Source organism: Trichechus manatus, unplaced genomic scaffold (genome assembly GCF_000243295.1).
Source record: "Trichechus manatus latirostris isolate Lorelei unplaced genomic scaffold, TriManLat1.0 scaffold00044, whole genome shotgun sequence".
In the NCBI taxonomy this organism is placed as follows: domain Eukaryota; kingdom Metazoa; phylum Chordata; class Mammalia; order Sirenia; family Trichechidae; genus Trichechus; species Trichechus manatus.
The window spans coordinates 4,629,061-4,655,133 of record NW_004443980.1 but is presented as its reverse complement, the minus strand read 5'-3'; the positions used below and the strand labels follow the sequence as shown (position 1 = coordinate 4,655,133).

Genomic DNA, 26,073 nt, shown 5'->3' with positions numbered 1-26,073 from the left:
CTTTGTTAACTTGTAGGCTCTGAGTGTTGTTGGTGCAGGCCCTTTCAGTGAAGTCATAGCCTGGGCGACTCCACCATCAGTTCCTGCCATCGTGACTTGTCTTCAAGAAATAAGTGATGATGATATAGAAAGTTCCCATTATTCACCTTCTACATGCCTTGCAATAAGCTGGGAAGAGCCTTGTGATCACGGTTCAGAAATCCTTGCCTACAGCATAGACTTTGGAGATAAACAGCCTTTGACCGTGGGAAAGGTTACAAGCTATATTATAGACAGTTTGCAGCCAGATACAACATACAGGTATACTCTAAAACCTACATTTCAATTTTGCGTAGACCAAATAGACATTTTTTAAATAAAATAATAATAAAGCAAACTTTTCTTTCTTTTTTCTTTTTTTTCCCCCACTGTGTTACTTAGAATACGAATTCAAGCCTTCAATAGCCTTGGGGCTGGTCCTTTCAGCCACGTGATAAAATTAAAAACCAAGCCCCTCCCTCCTGACCCACCACGTCTGGAATGTGTTGCCTTCAGTCACCAGAACCTTAAGCTAAAGTGGGGAGAAGGAACCCCAAAGACATTGTCAACAGATTCTATTCAGTACCACCTTCAGATGGAGGATAAGAATGGAAGGTAGGTTTTTTTAAATCGCTTCTTTATATAGTTTCTTAGGTCTGAGGTATATAAATGTTTATAAGCTGTAGAAGTAAATAAATTTTCAAAGATAGTTAAAATTATAAGAAATAGTTAAGTGTGCTGTTTTCAAAAAACACAACGTGGATTTCCTATTTATAACTTGTGAGTGAGATACCAAGAGAGAAAAAATTAAGCGGGCTATTCTTCGGTTCTCTTCTCTAACCCATTCACTCTCTTCATGCTAGTAATCTTGGCTACAAAAGAAACTTTTGAGTATTTATTTCCAGTGGGAGGCAATTTTACAGTCAGTGGTTGATTGGCTTAAGGCCTCTGAGATCCTTGAGGGCAGGGATTATGTCTCACTCTCCTCCATACCCCATCATAGGACCTGCATAACAGATGGATACAGTCCAATTCCTCATGGTCGGATCTCAGTTAGAGTCTGTGATTCCTTATCCAGTCCCCTTGCTACTCTCCCTCTCATTCAGGCTCTGTGAGAGGGAACCTTCTGCTTCCACCTTTTACATTTTCACGTACATGTACTGTCTCCTACGTACCATGCCATATACCAAAAAATACAAACAAACAAACCCCTTGCCATCAAGTCGATTCCAACTGATAGCTACCCTGTAGGACAGAGTAGAACTGCTCCATACCAAGGAGCAGCTGCTGCATTTGAACTGCCGACCTTTTGGTTAGCAGCCATAGCATAAATCATGCATTTGAATTCCAGTGTTACACAAAATATCTGTAATATCAATATTCAAATGCCAACTTGAGGCTGTTTATTTATATTATATCGCATATAAATAATGCCACATATCTTCCACAGCTGTTAATATTTTAAGAATTTTAAATGTTACTTTTCCACCGACAGCTCTGACAGGGATCACAATAGAGGGTGCTGGACAGAGTGGGAGAAAAATGTAGAACAAAATTAAAATTCACAGAAAAGACTACACTTACTGGTATGACAGACTGGTGGAACCCCTGAGACTGTGACCCCCGGACACCCTGCTAACTCAGAACTGAAGCCACTCCCAATGTCCACCCTTTAGCAGAGATTAGACAGGGCTATAAAACAAACAATAACACATATGAGGAACGTACTTCTTAGTTCAGTCAAGTACATGAGACCAATTGGGCAATACCTGCCCAAAAGCAAAGACGAGAACGCAGGAAAAGTGGACAAATGGACACAAAAAACCCAGGGTGTAAAGAGGAAGGGGGACAGTGCTAACAAGTTGCGGGGATTGCAACCAATGTCACAAAACAATTTGCGTGTAAATTTTTGAATGAAAAACTAATTTGCACTGTAAACTTTCACCTAAAACACAATAAAATTTTTAATGTTACTTTTCATCAATTTATGAGAAACAATTTGCATATCCAGTGGATTCAGAATACTAGTAACAGTTTTTCCCAAGGTTTACTTTTTTTGTTGTTGTTTTAGGTTTGTATCTTAGCCAATAATTCAATAATATTAATGGTGCTTGTACTGTCAGAAATAATTACACATTTAAAATACTGTGCAGAATTATTTTGTACACTCTATCACCACAAACAGCATTACACAGAATCAAAAACCCACTGCCGTTGAATCAATTCCGACTCATAGTGAACCTGTAGGACAAGTAGAACTGCCCTACAGAGTTTCCAAGGCTGTAGGACACAGAACTTCCCATAGGGTTTCTAAGGCTATAATCTTTATGGAAGCAGACTGCCACATCTTTATCCCATGGAGCAGCTGGTGGGTTTGGACCACTAATCTTTCAGTTAGCAACCCAGTGCTTTAACCACTGCGCCACGAGGGCTCCTTACATAAAATAAACAATATTGGTTATCTACTGAAATCTGTGCTTCTGTGAATGGTAGCCCGTGTTCTTGGCAGAATTTTATGTACTTTGTAGTCTTATCTTTAAAAGCAGGTTCTTTGATTTGCTGTGGGTTCTTGGTAAAGCCATTTATCTTTAATATGTTATTATTGCTGGATGAATTCTTTCAATTCTTTTCATCCCCTTCCTGGCATTTACATTTGGGACATTACAAGAAGGCTTACTGGAAACAGGTCTAATTAGTGTTTGATTGAGAGATAATAAAACACAGATTCTATTAAATATAGATTCTATTCTGTATTCTATTCTAGGACTTAAAGCTTAATTAATATTCAACTAGTATCTGGAGAATTATTGTAGGGTATGAGTATGGCTCATGGACGTTGGCTGTAAAAATAAATTAAAACCTTTTTTATGATATTTAAACTCATCTGGTTACTTGCATTCACTTTTATTTTTTCACAACTATTTACACTTGCTATGGGGATGGTGTTAGAATGCTACTTTTTTAGCTGTTCCTGACCACAGGTTTTGTTGTTGTTCATCTGTTTTCAGCAGTGGTTTTATCACTATTTTTTCTACCATTAAAAAACATATATATTTCAGGGATTAAAAAGACAAGGCTTATCTTGTTACTGCTCCTTGGAAATAACGTTACTTCAGGTCATTACATATTTCTTCATTTTTAACCTGACTGTAGTTTTCAGGGTGTTAGAAACTATATGAAGCATTTGTTATTTTATTCCCTAATTTTCAAAAAGTTACCAAAAAAAAGTCAATCAAAAATATTGGTAAATATTCAAATTATGGATGACATATTAGGAGAAATGTGTATGGTGTTACTCCTCTGGTCAAACAATTCAAGTGGAATAATTTACTGGAAGTTATGTGTTCTCTCATACTGCTATGTAAGTCTCTTGAAAACATCACCAACTCAGCTAAATTTATGCCTTGGAATTAAGAATTCTCTTCTTTTCAGACAAAGGCAAGGAAGATTAAAATAGAAACAATATCATAGCTCAGGTTCATCTTATAGTTGGCACATTGTATGCATATAACTTAAGTTAGAAATTGTTTATAATGAGAATTAAATGTGAGGTCTGAATAGTTTGTCAGTTTGTCATACTGTGGTGGCTTACATGTTGCTGTGATGCTGAAAGCTTTGTCATCAGTATTTCAAATACCAGCAGGGTCACCCATGGTGGACAGGTTTCAGCTGAACTTCCAGACAAAGAAGAAGAAGAAGGACCTGGTGCTCTACTTCTGAAAAAATTGGGCAGTGAAAACCTTGTGAATAGCAGTGGAATATTGTCTAATATAGTGCCAGAAGATGAGCCCCTCAGGTTAGAAGGCACTCAAAATACAACTAGGGAAGAGCTGCCTCCTCAAATTCGAGTTGACCTTAATGACATGGATGAAGTAAAGCTTTCAGGGCCTTCATTTGCTGATGTAGCATGACTCAAAATGAGAAGAAACTGCTGCAAATATTGGAACATAGAATGTACAAAGTGTGAATCTAGGAAAATTGGAAGTCGTCAGAAATGAAATGGACCACATAAAGATCAATATCCTGGGCATTAGTGAGCTGACATGGACTGGTATTGGCCATTCTGAATCATTCAATCATACGGTCTACTGTGCTGGGAATGACAAATCAAAGAGGAATGGCGTTGCGTTCATCATCAAAAAGAACATTTCAAGATCCTGAAGTACAACACTGTCAGTAATATCCATACGCCTATAAGGAAGACCAGTTAATATGACCATTAATCAAATTTATGCACCAACCACTAGGGCCAAAGGTGAAGAAATTGAAGATTTTAACCAACTTCTGCAGTCTGAAATTGATCAAACATGCAGTCAAGACACATTGATAATTATTGGTGATTAGAATGCAAAAGTTGGAAATGAAGAGTAGTTGAAGCACTTACGGATGAAGATCAAAGGTTACAGTCTTCAGTATGGATTGCACCTCAACATAAAACAAATCCTCACAACTGGACCAATAAGCAACATCATCATAAACGGAGAAAAGATTGAAGTGGTCAAGGATTTTGTTCTACTTGGATCCCCAGTCAACGCCCATGCAGTCAAGAAATCAAATGTCATATTGCGTTGGGCAAATTTGCTGCAAAAAGACCTCTTTACAGCAAATGTCACTTTGGGAACTAAAGTGCACCTGGCCCAAGCCATGATATTTTCGCTTGCTCCATATGCATGTGAAAGCCGGACAGTGAATAAGGAAGACTGAATAATTGATACCTTTGAATTATGGTGTTGGCAAGGAATATCGAATATATCATGGACTGCCAGAAGAATGAACAAATCTGTCCTGGAAGAAGTATAGCTGGAATGCTCTTTGAAAGCAAGGATGACAAGAGTTTGTCTCATATCCTTTGGGCATATTATCACGAGGGACCAGTCCTTGGAGAAGGACATCATGTTTGGTAAAGTAGAAGGTCAGCAAAAAAGAGGAAGATCCTCAACGAGATGTATTGACACAGTGGCTACAACACTGGGCTCAAGCATAACGATTGTGAGGATGGAGCAGGACCGGGCAGTGTTTCATTCTGTTGTACATAGGATCACTATTGGTAGTTGGAAAATACCGCCTTGATGATAGAAACTATGCCGGAGATCGCATGATAGAATTTTGCAAGACCAATGACTTCTTCATTGCAGATACCTTTTTTCACCAACATAAGTGATGACTGTACACGTGGACCTCGCCAGATGGAATACATGGGAATCAAATCAACTACATCTGTGAAAAGAGGTGATGGAAAAGCTCAATATCATCCATCAGAACAAGGCTGGGGCCAACTGTGGAACAGACCATCAATTGCTGATATGCAAGTTCAAGTTGAAACTGAAGAAAATTAGAACAAGTCCACGAGAGCCAAAGTACGACTTTGAGTATATCCCACCTGGATTTAGAAACCATCTCAAGAACAGATTTGACATATTGAACACTAATGACCAAAGACCAGACGAGTTGTGGAATGACATCAAGTACCTCATACACAAAGAAAGCAAGAGGTCATTAAAAAGATAGGAAAGAAAGAAAAGACCAAAATGGATGTCAGAAGAGACTCTGAACCTGCTCTTGAACATCTAGCAGGTAAAGTGAAAGGAAGAAATGATGAAGTAAAAGAGCTGAATCGATTTCAAAGGGCAGCTCAAGAAGACAAAGTGAAGTATTATAATAACATGTGCAAAGACTTGGAGGTAGAAAACCAAAAAGGAAGAACACACTTGGCATTTCTCAAACTGAAAGAACTGAAGAAAAAATTCAAGTTGCAATATTGAAGGATTCTACGGGGAAAATATTAAATGACATGGGAAGCATTAAAAGAAGATGGAAGGAATACACAGGGTCACTATACCAAAAAGAATTGGTGGACATACATCCATTTCAGGAGGCAGCATATAATCAGGAACCGGTAGTACTGAAGGAAGAAGTCCAAGCTGTGCTGAAGGCATTGGCAGAAAACAAGGCTCCAGGAATTGACAGAATATACCAATTAAGGTGTTTCAGCAAACAAATGCAGCACTGGAAGTGCTCACTCGTTTATGCCGAGAAATTTGGAAGACAGCTACCTGGTCAACCGACTGGAAGAGATCCATATTTGTGCCTATTCCCAAGAAAGATGATCCAACCAAATGCGGAAATTATCGAACAATATCGTTAATATCACATGCAAGTAAAATTTTGCTGAAGATTATTCAAAAGGGCTGCAGCACTGTATCAACAGGGAACTGCCAGGAATTCAAGCCGGATTCAGAAGAGGATGTGGAACGAGGGATATCATTGCTGATGTCAGATGGATCCTGGCTGTAAACAGAGAATACCAGAAAGATCTTTACCTATGTTTTGTTGACTATGCAAAGACATTCAACTATATGGATCATAAATTGTGGATAACATTGCAAAGAATGAAATTCCAGAACACTTAATTGTGCTTACAAGGAACCTCTACATAGATCAAGAGGCAGTCGTCTGAATAGAACGAGGGGATACTGCATGGTTTAAAGTCAGGAAAGGTGTACATCAGGATTGTATCCTTTCACCATACTTACTCAATCTGTATGCTGAATCAACAGTCCGAGAATCTGGACTGTATGAAGAACAGGCATCAGGATTGGAGAAAGACTCATTACTAACCTGCGATATGCAGATGACACAACCTTGCTTGCTGAAAGTGAAGAGGACTTGAAGCACTTACTGGTGAAGATCAAAGACCACAGCCTTCAGTATGGATTACACCTCAACATAAAGAAAACAAAAATCCTCACAAGTGGACCAATAAGCAACATCATGATAAACAGAGAAAAGATTGAAGTTGTCAAGGATTTCATTTTATTTGGATACACAATCAACACCCATGGAAGCAGCACTCAGGAAGTCAAAAGACACATTGCATTGGGCAGATCTGCTGCAAAAGACCTCTTTAAAGTGTTGAAAAGCAAAGATGTCACCTTGAAGACTGAGGTGCGCCTGACTCAAGCCATGATGTTTTCAGTTGCCTCATGTGCATATGAAAGCTGGACGATGAACAAGGAAGACCAAAGAAGAATTAATGCCTTTGAATTGTGGTGTTGGTGAAGAATATTGAATGTTTTGAATTGTGGTGTTGGTGAAGAATATTGAATGTATCATGGACTGCCAAAAGAACAAACAAATCTGTCTTGGAAGAAGTACAACCCAAATGCTCCTTTGAAACAAGGATGGCAAGACTATGTCTCACATACTTTGGACGTGTTATCAGGAGGATTCAGTCCCTGGAGAAGGACATCATGCTTGGTAAAGTAGAAGGTCAGCAAAAAAGAAGAAGACCCTCAACGAGATGGATTGACACAGTGGCTGCAATAATGAACTCAAGCATAGCAACGATTGTGAGGATGGCACAGGACCGGGTAGTGTTTCATTCTTTTGTACATAGGGTTGCTATGAGTCGGAATTAACTCAACAGCACCAGACAACATGAGTCAGAACCAGCTTGATGGCACCTAACAACATATACATTAAAAGACAGCCAACAGAAACCATATAGATGAAACAAAGCTGTACCCCAAAAGCCAAAGGAAGAACAGTTACTATGGTTGAACACAAAATTTAGCAAGAAATCTTTAGTAAAGCATATCAAATTGGGGAATTTACTGTTTCTGTGGTTTTCATCACATGAGGAAAAAACATACAGATTTGTTTAAATCTGTTCTAGGCGTTAAATTTTAGGAGTAACTTATTAATCCTAAAAATAGTCCCAACTATACTTTTTTAGTAGTTGTAAAAACATTTCTTATAAGGTAGTCAAAGTATTTAATAAAGACTTATTTCCATTTTAGGTTTATATCCTTGTACAGAGGCCCATGTCATACATACAAAGTACAAAGACTGAATGAGTCAACATCCTATAAATTCTGTATTCAAGCTTGTAATGAAGCTGGGGAAGGTCCCCTCTCCCAAGAATATGTTTTCACTACTCCAAAATCTGTCCCAGCTGCCTTGAAAGGTAAGTTATTCATCCTCAAGTTGCTCTCTTTTAATAAATTAATTTTGAATGCATTTTCATAAAGTGTTCACTGTTATTATAACTTTGCATCCGGTATGTGTCCAGCAGTTGTATTATTAAAAAAAAATTATGCAGGCAAACCTGCCTACTGAGAGTTTCACTGAATAATAAAAGCTCTTTCATCTGTCACACTGATACTGGTTTTCTATCTTTTTAACAATCTAGCATAAAATTGAATAGACAGGCTTTTCTAATAGGGTAATTTGCTATTTCTGCAATTGTTATTTAAAGATAAAAATCACAAACTGGTTGTTTGAATGTTTTAAGTTATTTCATTCACTGAATTTCAAGGAGAGACAAGTCATGTTAACTGAAACATAAGTAAATTCTTAGTTAACTTGGATTTTTAACTAAATCAAATTTATACACACATACATGTATATATACATATGTAATACATATGTCTTTAAAATTAATTCCAGAGGGGTTCATGTTTTTAAATGACCCTGTTGGCAAGGATTGCACTCTGCATTTAGCCAAAAAATCTAAAATTAATTGCAATACAGGGACAAATCAAGGACTCCTAGTACAATGTTCTGCATCATATACTTCGGTATATCATTTATTTAGCAGATCCATGGTTCACAGGACTGTTCTTAAATAATCTTTCTAATATTGATTAAGTTTCACTGAGTCACTTTTCCTTCATCCAGTTCAGTGTCTCTTAGCCTTAAGAAAATGGCTGTGATTTTGACTCCTGTGACCCCTTTGTATGCCACTGTTGATTGAGGCAATCATATACAGTCAGGCAGCTGGGGTTATTTTCAACTCATCCTGCTAAGAGATTTCTTAAATTACAAAATTCGTGTTCTAGTTACTATGGTCTTACAAGCACCATAAAAGTTGTTTTCATGTAACTGCTCTGGTCAGATTCCTTCACTGGCTTGTCATTTCACATTGGCTCTTTAGCTTAATGAAAACGGTACAAACCTTGACAGTTCCTTTAGCCAGTCTGGCTCTTGTAGTACTGTAGATTGTGTGGCCTGGAGACAGTAAGAGTAAGCCACTGACCATTCTCTGTAAATTCCAAAAATTTCATAGATATTTATTTCAAGTTTATAACTGGGCTTTTAAAGCCTTGTTGGTTTTGATTAAAATCGAGCAGGTTTTAATTGTATTTGTTCCCTGCAGCACCCAAAATAGAGAAAGTAAATGATCACACTTGTGAAATTATGTGGGAATGTTTACAGTCAATGAAAGGTGATCCAGTTATTTATAGTCTTCAAGTTATAGTGGGAAGAGATTCGGAATTCAAACAGGTATGTGCCAATATATAATTCTGTGATGACTTATTTTTATCTTTCTTTCATGTTTATGTATTGTCTGTGTAAGATTTGACTGTCTTTACCTTTCTAATTAAGAAGCATTCATTCAGTACTGACTATGTTCCTAAGACTAGTAACCACACAGAATCTAAGCATTTAAAATCTTTTTGGGGTGAAAGATACCTAGAGAGATCATCCAGTCATTTAACAAACATTTATGGAACAGCTACTCTGTGCCAGGCACTCAGGATACAGCACCAAACAAAAAGTCCTTGCTGTCATAAACCTTACTTACGTTCAAGTGGAGAAAGAGACACTGAAAGCAGGTAAACAGATTAACATATAGTATGTCAGATGGTGATAGCTGTGATGTAAAAAAATAAAGCTGAGGATACAGCGAGTACTGTTGAAGGTAGGGATGGGAGCAGTTAGTGCTAGTTTATACAGGGCAGTCAGATGACATTTGAATAGAGACCCAAAAGATGTGAATATGGGAGTAGTGTTCCAAAAAGAAGGAACAATGGGTATAAAGGCCCTAAAGCAGAAGCATACTTGGTGAATTTGATGACCAGGAAGGAAGCCAATATGACTGGAGCAGAGTGAGAAGGAGAGAATTGTAGATGAGGTTAGGTAGTTAATGTGGTGGTATGGAGATATATAGGGCATTATAGGCTTTTTTCCCAAGGGTGGATTTTGACCAGAGTAGTCACATGATCAGACACAAGGACATTTTGGCTACCAGTGTTGAAACTAGACTAGAGGGAGGTAAGGGCAAAAGCAGAGAGACCTGGAAGGAGGCTTTTACAATAATAATAATGGTCGTAATTATAATACAGTATTGTAAATATGACAGTAAATGCAGTTCTTATGGAATCCTAGACGAAGTTCACCTTCCTGGTCTAGAGATTTCAAATATAGCTTCCTGGAAGAGGTAATACGTAAACTGAGTCTTAAAGGATGACTTGCACTCAGGTGGAATGGGAAGTTCTCCATGTTGATGAGAAATTTTATTAAGAAGAAACTTTTATACAATTTAGAAACCTATTTTCTGTAAACACTCCATCTGGTTATCCTGTATTTTATTTTCCTGCTAGAAAACCTATCGTTCATCTGTTTTATTCCAGTCTTGTGCCGTTATAACTATTAATAGAATGTTATTCAGTGTATATATATATATATCTTTTTTATTTCAAGTTTTGTGAAACATGGAAATGTAATTTCTTAACTGAAATTACAGAAGGTCCCAAAGATGCAGATTAAATTTAGCATGTGATTGTTTTTCTTTATTAAACCATCTGCAAATTGATGTGGTAATTAGATTTAAAATGTAATTTACAGATAAACAGGTTTCCTTCCAAGGAGGAAGCAAAATTAATATTAAAGAAAATATAATTGTATTACATGTTTAAAGGAAATAGAAACCCCACATTTTAGTGATGTATGAATTTTAGTGAGTTTATGTCACTACATAAAACAGCAGTGCTAATTCTAATTTAACATAAAAGTTAAATTAACTCTATCGTCACTTTCACTTTAGTTTGTAAACATGCTGTAAAACTTAACAATATTGATTTCCTTAGAACTGCATTTTATGTATGTTCATCTAAATCTCTTAAATAAAAGTTTATAAAATTCTACAACTTACTGGCAAGTTACATGTTCCAAGAGTTTGTATGTTGTTTATTTAAGAGTTCAATTTCATTCATGAAATTTAATATTTTATTTCTAATTTAAGTGATACTCAGCACACATATATTAAATACTCTACATACTTGGAATCATAGGGTGGAGGCTACATGATTAAGAAGTTACTGTTTTTAAGAAAGTTATTTAGAATCTAGTAACCAAGCAGAAATTTTACAATCATGGTATTTTACATAGCCAAACAAATCAAAGGTCATAATAAGGATAAAACATACTTTAAAAAAAAAAAAAAAAATGATTAATTCCAGCTGGAATTTGTAAGTTTTTTTTGAAAGAGTGGCATTTAAGTGAGTCTTTTGAGTCTGGGAAGCTTAGGGAAACATGAACTCTGGTATGACTGGTAAGTATGTAGTGGATAAGGCCAGGTTTGGGTGGGTCTCTAGCAGTAGGGAACTGTTGATGTTTTTAAGAAAGCAATAGGTGGCCAAGTTTCCAGGCTAGCCCATAAAAACCTGAACTATAATGTTGCTGGATTTGGGGACCTGGAAGCAAATTAGCCTGGCAGCAGCAAATACTATGACACCCTGGGCCAAATTTAGAAACTAATTACTTTCTTTGCATTCTTCTCTTTCTTCATCCCTGGTTCATTAGCCAGTAACTTTGCCCAACCCCTTGGTACCTTCTTGCTACCTTATGCCCCGCTCTGTAGCACCTCATGTAGACTAACCCCCATTCTCTAAAGTTACGTGCTCGCTCTAACTCTCATCTCCCTTTCTCTCTCACACAAACACACATCATGACCTCCATATACACAGTGTATCTGACCTTATGAGGCATTAGGAGGAAGACTCTTTGCTTGGGAAGAGTCATACCAGAAGACAAGTGTCTGCTCCTTAATACTTTAATACTTGTTATACTACTTGAAATGCCATTTTGTTATACTACTTGAAGTGCTTCTTGACCAAAATGGCATTTCAAGTAGTATAATATGGTGAAGTGAAAATATTTGAGGACCATACAGCCACTTTCAAAGCAGATTAACTCCACCTAGGAGTCTTCCTAAGGCAGTTCTTGTATCAGAACTCATCATGTTGGAAGTACCAGGAAAATCAACTGAAACTGGCTTATAACCATTTAAATTTAAGTGTAAATCCTCTTAGGGAGAACCATGAAGGTAAACCGGCTTTAGGGTTGGTTGACCCAGTAACTGAATGAAGTCGTTAGGGACACGGCTACTTTCACAGTCTTTAGTGGCTGCCCTTTGGCAATGGGGAACTTACTCTTTCTCATTCCTCATTCACATTCAGGGAAGAGAAAGCACGTAAAGTTACAAAGCCATCTGTGAACCAACAGCTGTGCCAGGGCCCACCTCTGGGGTTAGGAGTAAGGCCAGCTTCTCTTAATGTGCATGGGCTGGGTCGGGGAGCTTTGGACATCCCATCCAGAATCAGAGTGCTGTTGGCAGTGGCAGGGAATGGATGCTGGTGCGGTGTGGCCCATTGACTGTATACAACTTCTTCTCTTCTTATACTTTTGAACTCAGATTCTCAAAAAGAATGATTCTCAGAGTGGCCTACAGACCTGATGTACCTGAGTAACTGGGAGTGGGACCCACAATTCGGTATTTCTTTTAACATCCGAAGTGGTTCTTATGTACACTAGATTTAAGAACTTATGTACATTAATTTTAAGAACTACTGCTCTAAACGCTCTAATTTTTTTTTTACAACTCCCTTAGCAGTAATGGAGAAGAAGGGTATAGACAAGAACTATGTCGTTATTTGTATATGTTCAGGTGTTTATAAGTGAGGAATTACAACACTTTGTAACACTTTTGTTCTCTTCATATGTTGCTCACTACAAAATAATTACTGCAGTAGTATATTCATAGAGAAGGATCGCATTATGTGACCATGTGCCAAATTATATAACAGTATGTCTTACTGTATGTAATAATGAGTAATTTTTAAAATATAATCAGATACATAATACACCTTAAGGAAAGATTTAACTATTGCATATTCAGCCCAAAAAAAATAATATATTGCTGAAACCATTGTTTTATACTAACTGCTTTATAATATATATGGTGCATATTATTTAGTGAAAATCAGGTTATGAATATGTAATGTATACAGAAAATTATAATAGTTAAAAACTGTTCCTTTGTCATGGCAACTTCAAAAATGGTATCTTTGATATTAAACATGTACACTTATCCTTGAAAGATCGTAACAAAGACTATTTCTCATTTTAGTATGAGTACTTGATAAATTTATCTAGCCAACCAAATATGCTTTTAGAATATAGATACAGATACAAACAGGTAAGATACTGGTTTCGTTTTTATTGGTCCTAGTTCTGTACTTGTTATTTTCTCCTTGCTATGATGTATTCACAAAGCTGAAATGAGGACAGATGCCAGTTGATGAAATTAAACTATCTTTAAAGTTTTTCTGTGAAATTCCATTGCAGTTGACATGCTGTTTGAACGTTCTTGGCCAGCCAGAAATGCACAAGCTTCACAAGCTAAGATTTTAATCAGCATTTCGCAGATAAAATGCCAAATGAAAACAGTAATCTTACCCGTTATTCTCTTAACAGCAAATCTTCATTAATTTCTATTTCCCACATTCTGCCTACAAATGGATAGTTGGTTCATAGCAAAGATAAGGGGCTATTTTGTTTTAATTATATGTAATATTATCTATGAGCAATAGCTAAAGGCCAAAAAATTTTGAATTTAGAGTTTTCTACTTGCCCTTTTCTGTCAGGTCACAACAAAGCCACTTTGACAATATAGAATGGGGGATGGAGATATTACTCATTTTAGTTATTTCTCATTTTAAGACCTAACCTAGCTCATTTCAAACTTGAGGCTTATTTCAATAGCATCTCTTAGATAATAAACTTTCTTAAATTAGCTTTGCAAGTTAATCTTTTTTCTTCAGTCCTATATCTACAGTTGCCTATAGGACTTAGATATCCTCCCAACATCTGAAACACAAAATTGAAAACTTGAGCTTCTTCCTTCCCAATCTCTCCCCTCCAATTTCTTCTTCTAGCTTTATTAATGTTGTAGTACCAACATCATCTTTGTTAACACGCTTTAAATCCTTGGAAGAATTTTTTTTTTCCCCCTACCAAGTCTTAACTCAAAAGTCATTTGTAGATTCATAAAAACTACATCAGGGCTTCATAGCCTCAAGCTTACATACAGCAAGAGCCCCTATCCTACAACTCCATTCAGTCCCTCCAACAGCCTCATTATTAGGATTCCTTAAACACTGTTTTAAGATTACACACCTGGAGTGGCTTCCTAATGAATCAAACCTAAACTCTTCCAACTAGTGTATTAACTTATTCCTTCTCTCTCTGCCAGAACTCTTCACCTGTCACCCTCATGCCATTTGTGGGGTTTTGTGTATGTGGTTGTTTTGTTTTGTTTGTTTTTGTTTTCTAACTATATTTTACTATGCTCATTTGGAGACAAATGGAAAGCAAAGAAAAGTTTAAAGACAAAAATTAAAATCACTCATTATATCCATAAGACAAATAAGTATTTTTTTTTTTAGTTTTACTAAATTGGTCTCAATTGCATGTGAACTATTTCACATTGCTTCCTAATACAACCTTCTGTTTAACTTAAGTAATCCTTTACTGTCTCCTAGGCATGGACCATTTCTACATTCCCACTCCCTGAAACTCTTCATCTGCACCCTCCGAACTAATGAGTGTTTACCATTTTCTTTAAGATCCATCTTAAGGCTTACTTCCTCCAATAGAATTTTGTTTATATAACCTCTCAGCATCCATTGATATGTATTTTGACTGATAAGTAGACCTGCCTCATTCACTAAGCCCCATAGGGTTTCCAAGGAGCGGCTGATAGATTCAAACTGCTCACCTTTTGGTTAGCAGTCAGGCTCTTAACCACTGCACCACCAGGGCTCCATTCACTAATTTAGTAGCCTTTTATTAAGTACCTGCTATATACTAGATTTTGGAGACACAAAGTTAATTAAGACAGAGCTCTGTCTCTGCTCCCTCAGGAGCAAACCAGTATTAAAAATTTAGATTTACAACACAGATAGGCTTGAGGCAGCTAAAAGTGTTTGAAAGAATGCTAGCCCAGGTGTTGGTTGATCTGTCTTCTAACCCACCAATTAACCGGAGGAACTCCACTGAGTAAGTCCCTTAACCCTGTAAGGCTTGGTTTTTTCCTTTGTAAAAGAAGGGGATGAACTAAAAATCACTAATGGAAATAACAGCTTCCATATATTGAACATTCACTGAGTCCTGGGCACTGTGCTAAGTACTTTAACAAGAATTAGTTCATTTTATCCTCATAATTACCATACAGGATAACTACTTTTATGCCCATTTTATAACTGGTCTAAGATCACATGAGTTGTGAAGTGGTGGAGCAGGGCCTGAACCACGAGGTGACTGGTTTCACCTTGTAGCCTCTAAATCACTAGTGCTTTGCCTTGAAAATCCATGGAATTTCATTCTTGTTTGGACAGAGGAGTTAGGTTTTAAGACCTTATTCTGTGATTCTGAGTGGTCTCCCCTCTCTGAAGTTTATAAAATGATTTCCATCCACACCTGTAGAAAGTGCCTCTCCTTCATTCATTGTTTCATCCAACAAATCCATTGAAATTGTACAAAAATTTACCAGTTGTGCAAAGGTATAATAGGGAGCAAGATTAGATACTGCCCCAGTTTTTGTGGACTGACTTCCCAGATGTTTGACTTCATACATGTGTGGAAACCAGGGCATGCTTGTGGGCTGGTTCTCCAGCTGCTTTGGGACACATCTTCACTTCTCCATTGGTCTTTAAGCCTCTGAGGATAGGTCTCATACCATCCCTTTTCAGGTTTCTCCTGCCTTCTTCAGCAGAGAAAATCTTAAATGGATAGTAGCTATTTTCAAAACGTCAGTTAAAAGATAAAGTCAGTGGTACTAACTTTCATGTCAGAAATAATTCTGAAACAAGCCAGTGTTAACAGATTTTAACACATGAGTTTTCCAACAGATTTACAAAGGTCCCGACTCTTCATTCCGGTATTCAAGCCTTCAGCTGAACTGTGAATACCGTTTCCGTGTGTGTGCCATTCGCCAGTGCCAAGACCCTGTGGGGCACCAGGACCTCGTAGGTCCCTACAGTACCACAGTGCTCTTCATCTCTCAGAGGACTGAACCACCGGCCAGCACCAACAGAGACACTGTGGAAAGCACCAGGCGCCGGCGGGCCCTCACCGATGAGCAGTGTGCAGCCGTCATCCTCGTGCTGTTCGCTTTCTTTTCCATTTTGATTGCGTTTATCATTCAGTACTTTGTAATCAAGTGAAAATACAACCCTATTTTTAAAATGCTTTATTATATGTTATTTTGTCATATACTAAAATGATTTCTGTATTGCTTTTACAAAACCAGTGGCATTTATCACTGGCATTGAAACTATAGCACATCATTTTTGCCATTTACAGTGCTTACATTATTAGGTAAAGGCTGGCACTTTATTAGGATGCAAGCCACAGAAATATCAAATTTAGGGTTTTTTGTTTGGTTGGGGCTTTTTTTTTTTTCCTTGACATGCTTCTTGTAGAACAAACTTTCTAAGAGGCAACAATGTGTAATTGATATTTTGACCAGTCAGCATAAGTGTAACAGTGGTAAACCTGATCTGTTTATTACCAAGTGAAAAATTCAGAATGAATAAAATTTACACTGACATGCTGTACAAAAATGTTAAAGTCTGATGCTGTGAAAGCAATCTAGTGCTATATTTCTACCTCCTCATTTGTCTTAATTATTTGGTAAGTGGGATTATGATGAATAACTAGAGGGGCTTAGCAAACAAAAAAACTGGATGAAAGAATATGCATGAAAAGAAGCTTCTTGTTTGATAAATGTGGAGTTCTTCTTTACAAGTATATATTCATAACTTCAGAGAAAGTCACTTAAAGAAAGCACAGGCAGTCTGCTTGGCCTACAAATATTTTAATGTTTACTATTAAAGTACCTCTTCAGGTCTTGAAAACATGGAAGAGAAGAGAGGGCTTTTATAGATAGTACTTTTTTTAAAGTAATAAAGTCATTTTGAATTTCAAACCTATTTAATTTGGCTTCTGTTTGTGAAACTTTGAGCTATACGTATGTGTATAAGGGCATACATGTACACTTACAGCATATGTAACAATTATACATGCCAAGTGTATAAAAATGTGTGTGTGTATATCTAATACACACACATTCCATCTGTCTGGAAATGGGCTAATTGTGAAGAACTCCCATAAGTTTTGTTGCTTCTCCCATAACTACTGCCATCACCATCAGAATTCATAATCAAACTTAACCTTTTTGTTTGGGTCACCAAATCCGAAGACAAAATTAATTTGCACCAGTAAACTTTAAGCTGCTTTCTTTCTTGAAAAACTAATGTTTAATGTAATGTCTGTTCCAAATTATTGATTGCATGTGGTTAATGTTGCATTAGAGCACTTTGCAATTGCATAATTCATTAATGTTTTGTGAGCTTGTATTTGTGAGTTATTGGGTAATCAGATTGAATTTTGTCAAGTACCACATTGTACATCTTGCCTAGATGTCAGTGACTGCCAGTAATATACAGTTTGTAATGAAACTATCTAAATTCTTGTTTTATCACATCTGTTACCTGTAAAACACTTGTAACTAGCTTTTTTAATTTATTATTTGAATTTTAGAATAGTGAATCACTAATTTTTAGTTGCTGAGGTTAGCATTTTAGTGATTAGTAAGCACTTCTGTCAGTCTTTGAAAAAAGGAACTTACGTTTATGCTTTGAAGATCTCTGAAGAATTTATCTTATATTAGAATGGGCATGTATTGTAATTGTTTTATGTCAAATAATCCGTGCTGTTGAAAAAACGTTAACCTTTGTTCAAAAAAGAAACGGATAAACTTGGCCTTTCCAAGTGGTAAGAATGATTTGTCATTATAATATACTGTATGTTTACATTTTATTTAAATTTAATCTCTTACGTATAGGCTGATAACCTTCCCCTAAAACAACCGTGATTGTAATTGTTTTCTAGAAACTTCTAGAAGTGCCACACTTGGCAGTACAAATGAGTTTGAGTGTAATCACCCAGAGATTTCTATATAGTTAAATGTCTAAAATAGTAAAATTTGCCACTGTGGCAAGTTTACAGTGGCTTACGTTTTTCATAGTAAACGCAAATGAACACCTATTTTTGATAGTAAATGTCATTTAATAGTGTATTTGCCATTTGAGCCTCACTGCAAAATTAGTGCAGAGGAGGCAGCAATTTCTAATGTAATCTTGATTTTACCTCATATACTGTACATTCCAAAAACTCTAAACTTTTTAAAGATTACAGATACACTACCAAATGTATCACCTTAAAATTGTTAAGGTTGAACTTCATACAAATGAAAATACATCAACTGTGTAGCAAAAGTATCTTTAAAATCCATGGAAAATAAAAGTTGTATCATTCTTTTTTGAGATGTGTTTATTGTATTCGTATCCATTATCTGCTTCTGTTTAAGAAAATGAAATGTTAAGGTGTCTCTTCTTATAATAGGCTTAGAACACTTTTTCTAGAAATATTCAAATCTTCAACAAGAGAGGACCCATATTCATTACAGAAATAAAGTCCAGTAGATTGAATGAAATTAGAAGTAAGGAGTTTTATCCTAGTGACTTGTGCAGTTCATTAAATGCCTTGCTTTCTTTCCGTATATTAAAAATAAGTAAGTAAAAGGACAGGTCTGAGGTCAACTTCCTAATCTCTGACCTCTCCTGCATTCCCCACCTTTTTCCCTTTATCTTCTTTCTCCTGCCTCCAGCAGCCCGGGACCCTCCTCTGACTGGCACTGCCATCAACCCCAGGTCCGTCTTCCACCAGAATGTTCAGCATTCTCTCTTACTCATTCTGTGCCCTTACCCACGGTTAAAATTTCCATCCCCAGACCCCTTCCTAGGGATACATTGCTTCTTAAAATCAAGTGATCTCTAATTGCCCCAACTTGCAGGTACCACAATAAAGTTTAATATTAGACTGCGGGAGAGGGATATTTTGGATTTAGAAGCATCACTCCACACAGGCAACTAGGTATGTGTCTAGCCTTGAGAAGGATCATTGGACGTGTCACCTCTTTTTATTTTTTCTGTAGATTGGGAATAGGAATTTTACACATTGTGTTTGAGCGTTCCATGTTTGAGAACACTTTTTTCTCCATCATGAACTCTCCGTTTCTGCAGGAGGGTCTTATGTATATTATGGCTCAGGGACTGCAAAAGAATGGTTCCCCAAAACTTAAAACAGGCAGTCATCCTGTAACCTACCCTCCACAGTCAACATACCTGATAATGGTTCATATTTTCAGTTTTTAAAATATTCTATTTTCATATTCATTTTTTAAGATAATGTATATGCCCTGGTGGCACAGTGGTTAAGAGCTCAGCTGCTAACCAAAAGTCAGCAGTTCGACTGCACCAGCCACTTCTTGGAAATCCTATGGGGCAGTTCTACTCCGTCCTGTAGGGTCGCTATGAGTCTAAATCGACTCGACGGCAACGGGTTTTGGTTTTTCACTTATATGCCCCAAAGAGTATCATTTTTGTTGATCCATTATTTTCTCCCTGATGCTCTCAAGGGGGAGAAAAGAGAAACTCAAAAATGAAAGTTGACAGAAGAACCAAAATTTTAATAGTTGTGCTCATCAAATCCTCAGTGTCCCAAGTGGTGCCTCCAAATGTTACATGCAGTAGCTATTTTTTGTCTCATGAATAGGATGACGCTGTTATTTCTGCTTGTTATGGGAAATTTACCAAGAGAAGTGTCTGAAAATTGAACAGATTTTGAAGCCACATGATCCATTCAAGTCGTAATGGTTGGCTTTTTTTTTTTTTTTTTTTTTACTTTAGATGAAGGTTTACGGAACTAGCTTCTCATTAAACAATTAGTACACATAAATTGTTTTGTGACACTGGTTACCAACCCCATGATTTGTCAACACTCCCCTTCTTGACCTTGGGTTCCTAATCACCAGATTTCCTGTCCCCTCTTGCTTTCTAGTCCTTGCCCCTGGGTTGCTGTGCCCCTTTGGTCTTATTTTGTTTTACAGGCCTAATCATTGGCTGAAGAGTGAACCTCAGGAGTGACTTCATTACTGAGCTACAAGGGTATCCGGGGGCCATACTCTCAGGTTTTCTTCAGTCTCTGTCAGGCCAGTAAGTTGGGTCTTTTTTTGTGAGTTCGAATTTTGTTCTACATTTTTCTCCAGCTCTGAGACCGTCTATTGTGATCCCTGTCAGAGCAGTCAGCGGTGGTAGCTGGGCACCATCTAGTTGTGTGGACTCAGTCTGATGGAAGCTGTTAATAGTTGTGGCCCATTAGTCCTTTGGACTAATCTTTTCCTTGTGTCTTTGGTTTTCTTCATTCTCCCATGCTCATGAAGGGGTGAGACCAGTGGAGGATCTTAGATGGCTGCTCACAAGCTTTTAAGACCCCGGATGCTACTCACCAAAGTAGAATGTAGAACATTTTATTTATAAATAACTATGTTATGCCAGTTGAGCTAGATGTTCCCCCAGAACGTGGTCTCCTCAGCCCTCAGCCCAGCAGTTTGGTCCTTCAGGGAGTTTGGATGTGTTTATGGAGCTTCCATGACCTTGGCTTGGACAGGATGTGCTGGCTTCCCCAGTATTGTGTACTGTCTTACCCTTCACCAAAGTTACCACTTATCTATTGTCTAGTGTTTTTCCATCCCCACTCCTCCTCTACCAAAGATTTTCTTTTTGTGGGTAAACCTTTACATGCGTTTTTATAGTAGTGGTCTCATATAGTATTTGTCCTTTTGTGATTGAGTTATTTCACTCAGCAAAATGCCCTCCAGATTCATCCATGTTGTGAGATGCATTGCAGATTCATCGTTGTTCTTTATCGTGATGTAGTATTCCATTGTGTGTATGTACCATAGTTTGTTCATCCATTCATCTGTTGATGGGCACCTAGGTTGTTTCCATCTTTTTGCTATTGTGAACAATGCTGCCATGAACATGGTTGTGCATATGTCAATTCATGTGACAGCTCTTATTTCTCTAGGATATGTTCCTAGGAGTGGGATTGCTGGATCATATAGTATTTCTATTTCTAGCTTTTGAAGCGCTGTATCATTTTCCAGAATGGTTGTACCATTTTGTATTCCCACCATCAGTGCATAAGAGTTCCAGTCTCTTTGCAGCCTCTGCAACATGTTATTTTCTGTTTTTTTTTTTTTTTTTTGATTCGTGCCAGTAATGCCAGGGTGAGATGGTATCTCATTGTGGTTTTGATTTGCATTTCTCCAGTGGCTAGTGACCACGAGCATTTCCTCATGTGTCTATTAGCCACTTGAATGTCTTCTTTGATGAAATGTCTATTCATTTCCTTTGTCCATTTTTTAATTGGATTATTTGTCTTTTTGTTGTGAAGGTATTGGATTTTCCTGTAGATTTTAGAGATTAGACCTTTGTCGGATTTGTAATATTGCTGGCATCTACTGACCATTTAATGTGAGCTAGGCATTGTGTTCACTGCTTTACATATAATACTCTTAATTGCTCTATTAAGCCCAGAGAAGACAAGCACTCTGCCAAAGGTCACGTGCCTAGTAAATGACGAAGCTGCGATATAACTCCAGGCCTAGTGCCCCCACACATGACCACTTCTCTGCTGTCCCCCAGAAGTCCTGAATTCTAAGAAAATCAAAATTAACACTGACTTTAGTATTGCATTTATGATAGCACTGAGTACTTCCTTTATGCCAGGCATTTTGCTTGCTAAGCACTTACCCATGTGCAAAACAACCCATGGCCTCTAAGGACTGAACAGAAAGAAATAAGACAAGGAGAATCTCCAGGTCAGGAAAGGTATCAGACTACATGAAAAGCTGTACTTTCTTTCCTCTTGGTTTTCATCCTTTAATACTTTGACTCCCATTTTGAGCCCACACAGCCCTAGGGATAACCCATCACCAAATACTTGTTCATCCAAGGATATTAATACCTTTATTGCCGCTTAACACCACCAGCCATCTGTCAGTTTTTTCATACTGTGGTGGTTTGTGTGTTGCTGTGATACTGGAAGCTGTGCCACCAGTATTTCAAATACTAGCAGAATCACCCATGATTAAGGGGTTTCAGTGAAGCTTCTAGACTGAGACAGACTAGGAAGAAAGGCCTGGTGATCTACTTCCAAACATTAGCCAGTGAAAACCATTTGGATTACAACAGAATATTGTCTAGTACAGTGTTGGAAGATGAGCCCCTAGGTTGGAAGGCACTCAAAATACACAGTAGCTACAGAAATGGATTCAAGCATATCAACTATGATGGTTAAGGTTCTGTGTCAACTTGGGTGGGCCATCATTCTCAGTGGTTGGACAGTTATGATGTAGTTTGCAGTTATGTAATCACTTCCATGATGAGATCTGATATAATCACCTCCATGATGACATCTGCTATGAGCAGCCAGTCAGTTGAAAGGGAGTTTCCCTGGGGGTGTGGCCTGAATTCAATATATACGGATTTTCTGGCAAAGCTCATTGGCTTTTGATCACTCTGGATCCTGCATCCAGCTTATCATCATCTGACCTCCAGTTTTTGGGACTTGAGCCAGCAGCCTGCCATCTGACCTGCCAATCTTGGGTTTGTCAGCCCCTGCAGCTACGTGAGTCAGGAGAAGCTCCAGCCTGACGCCTGACCCATGGACTTGTGACTTTGCAGCCTCTACAACTAGCCATTTCCGTGATATAAATCTCTCTCTCTCTCCCTCTCTTTCTACACATATATATATATATATATATAAAACCAAACCCATTGCTGTCAAGTTAATTCTGGCTCACAGCAAACCTATAGGACAGTAGAACTGCCCCCACAGTTTCCAAGGAGTGCCTGGTGGATTCCAACTGCCAACCTTTTGGTTAGCAGCCATAGCACTTAACCACTATGCCACCAGGGTTTCCATATATATATATATAAAACCCATTGCCATCGAGTCGAATCTGACTCATAGCAACCCTATAGGACACAACAGAATTGTCCTATAGGGTTTCCAAGGAGCAGCTGGTGGATTTGAACGGCTGACACTTGGTTAGCAGCTGAGCTCTTAACCACTGCACCTCACTAGTTTTGCTTCTCTAGAGAACCCAGCCTAAGACACTGTCTTAGTTATCTAGTGCTGCTCTAACAGAAGTACCACGAGTGGATGGTTTCAACAAAGAGAAGTTTATTTCCTTACAGTGAAGTAGGCTAAAAGTCCAAATTCAGGGTGTCAGCCCCAGGGGAAGTCTTTCCCTGTCAGCTCTAGAAGAAGGTCCTCGTCATCATCAGTCTTCCCCCGGACTAGGAGCTTCTTTGCGCAGGAACCTCGGGTCCAAAGGACGCGCTCTGCTCCCGGTGCTTCTTTCTTGGTAGCATGAGGTCCCCAATTCTCCACTTGCTTCCGTTTCCTTTTATCTCTTACAAGAGATAAAAGGTGGTGCAGGCCACATCCCAGGGAAACTCCCTTTACATTGGATCAGGGATGCGACCTGGGTTAGGGTGGTGTTGCAATCCCACTCTAATCCTCTTTAATGTAAAATTACAATCACAAAATGGAGGCCAACCACACAACACTGGGAATCATGGCCTAGCCAAGTTGATACATTTTTGGGGGGGACACAATTCAATCCATGACATTCCACCCTTTGGCCCCCAAAAAATCACATCCTTACAACATGGAAAACATATTCATCTCATCATATCATAGCAAAAGTCTTCAAGTCCAAAATCCAAAAATTCCTTTTCATCTGTGAAATCTAGAATACAAGTTATCTACTTCCAAAGGTACAACGGCAGAACGGGCACAAGCTAGACATTTCCATTAGAAATGGGAGAAACTGGAGGGAAAGAAGGGATAACAGGCACCAAGAAAGTCAGCAGAACACATTACATTAGCTCTCAAGGCTTTCAAAATAATCTTCTGTTCTGTGAGACAATTTACACGATGGCCCTGCCCTCCAGACTCTAGGTATTGGCCACATTCTCCAGATTCCAAGTGGAGGCCCCTCGGCCCTGGGCTTAAGCTCTGTCTTCCAGGCCCAGTGGACAGCAACTCTGCTCCCTTGCCTTTAGGCACACCATTCTCCCAGTCCATCTGAGTGGCAACTCCACCCTTAGAAACACCAGAGACCATGGCTCCACGCTTAGAAAACCCTGAGATCATAGCCATACCTTTTGAGACTGAGGCAGCTTAGCTTCTTGTGTACACTGTCTCTTCAGCTTCTGCTTTTGTTTCCTGTTGCCTCTTGGCCCTCGGGCCTCACACCTACATCTGCCCTGCTGGGGCAAGTGTTCCGAAGCTCGGTAGCTCCACCAATGAGTTCCCGGAGGCACCCCACTCCACCAGAAAGCCTCATGTGCACGGGCACTCAGCTCTCTCGCTCCGAGGGTTAGCAAGCCTAGCTCCACCGATAAGAACCCAGAGGCACCCCACTCCGCCAGGAAGCCTCCTGCACACAGGCACTCAGCTCTCTCACTCCATGGGTCAGCTCCAGCGCTGCTCCAGCGCCGTCTTGCACTGGTCTCCTGGTTCTGCCGCTGTTAGTTCTCTGCCACTGCCGCTCCTCTTCTGCTGCAGGTTCTCTGCTGCTGGTGGTCCTTCGTTGCTGCCACTGCTTTATCCATGCACAGCTTCAAAACCGCTTCCATATTTTAGGTATCTGTTAGAGCAGCACCCCACTCTCTCGGTACCAAATTCTGTCTTAGTCATCTAGTGCTGCTCTAACAGAAATACCACAAGTGGATGGCTTTAACAAAGACAAGTTTATTTCCTTACAGTAAAGTAGGATAAAAGTCCAAATTCAGGGCGTCAGCTCCAGAGGAAGACTTTCCCTCTCTGTTGGCCTTCTCATCAATGTTCCCCTGGATTAGGAGCTTCTCCGTGTAGGGACCCTGGGTCCAAAGGACATGCTCTGTTCCTGGCACTGCTTTCTTGGTGGTATGAGGTCCCCCGATTCTCCACTTGATTCCTTTCCTTTTATCTCTTGTAAGAGGTACACAGGCCACACCCCAGGGAAACTCCCTTTACATTGAATCAGGGATACAACCTTGGTTAGCGTGCTGTTACAATCCCACCCTAATCCTCTTTAATGTAAAATTACAATCACAAAATGGAGGACAACCACACAACACTGGGAATCATGGCCTAGCCAAACTGATAACACACATTTTTGGGGTGACACAATTCAATCCATGACAGACACCAACCATTGTGAAGATGGCACCAGGACCAGGCAACAGTTCATTCTGTTGTACAAGAGGCTGCCATGAATCAGAGCTGACTCAGTGGCAACTAACAACAACATGTTGAAAAAGGGAATACAGCTACAACATGAATGAACCTTGAAAACATGCCAAGTGAAAGAAGCCAGACACAAAAGGTCATAATTCATTATTCCATTTATATAGAATATCCAAAATAGGTAAATTCATAGAGACAGAAGCAGATTGATGTTTGCCCGGTGGGGGGCGGGGGAGGGGGGCATGGCGGAAGGAATGGGGAATAACTGCTTAATGGGTAAAGGGTTTTATTTGGGGTAATTAAAATGTTTTGGAACTAAAAAAAGGTGGTGGTTGCACAACAGTGAGTATACTAAATGCCACTGAACTGTACACTTTAAAATGGTTAATTTTATATTATGTAAATCTAACCCCGATTGAAAAAGAAATAAAGAGGAATATAAGACAGACCTAAAGACTGGTATACACATGGCATAAGACTAGACAATTCTGGCATCATCAACTCAATAAAATGGCCTCATCAGCAAGTCTTTTCAGACTTGGGTGATCCCCACCCCTTTCAGTCTTCTAGTCTGTGGGATGTGTCTGGTTTACAGCTGATTTTATTTTTCTTTTAGTATTTGTTAATTGTGGTAGAAATTCAACAATTTTCACATGTGACACCGATTTGCGATTCAGAGATGCAAAGAGAACAGCAGCTCAAATCCAAAAGGTTATTGACCTCTGAAAATCCTGAGGCACCAGGGATTCAGGCCAATGGTACTGAACAGAGTCTCCTTGG

General features: G+C 38.6%; 1 protein-coding gene across 6 annotated transcripts in view; it reads left to right on the top strand.

The window, feature by feature from the left end:
- Positions 1-19,141, top strand: part of FNDC3A (fibronectin type III domain containing 3A) — a 256,528-nt gene extending 237,387 nt beyond the window's left edge. For 3 of the 6 annotated variants that reach the window (XM_023731558.1, XM_012555610.2, XM_004376576.2), the window contains 5 exons: positions 17-300; positions 421-633; positions 7,818-7,984; positions 9,176-9,303; positions 15,993-18,664. In XM_023731558.1, the coding sequence (XP_023587326.1) occupies positions 17-300; positions 421-633; positions 7,818-7,984; positions 9,176-9,303; positions 15,993-16,307 (1,107 nt within the window). In that variant the 3' untranslated portion in view covers positions 16,308-18,664. Of the gene's footprint in view, positions 1-16; positions 301-420; positions 634-7,817; positions 7,985-9,175; positions 9,304-15,992 lie in introns of all 6 variants that reach the window. The other 3 variants (XM_023731559.1, XM_023731560.1, XM_023731561.1) reach the window with 2 other exon arrangements.
- The last annotated feature ends 6,932 nt before the right edge of the window (positions 19,142-26,073 follow it).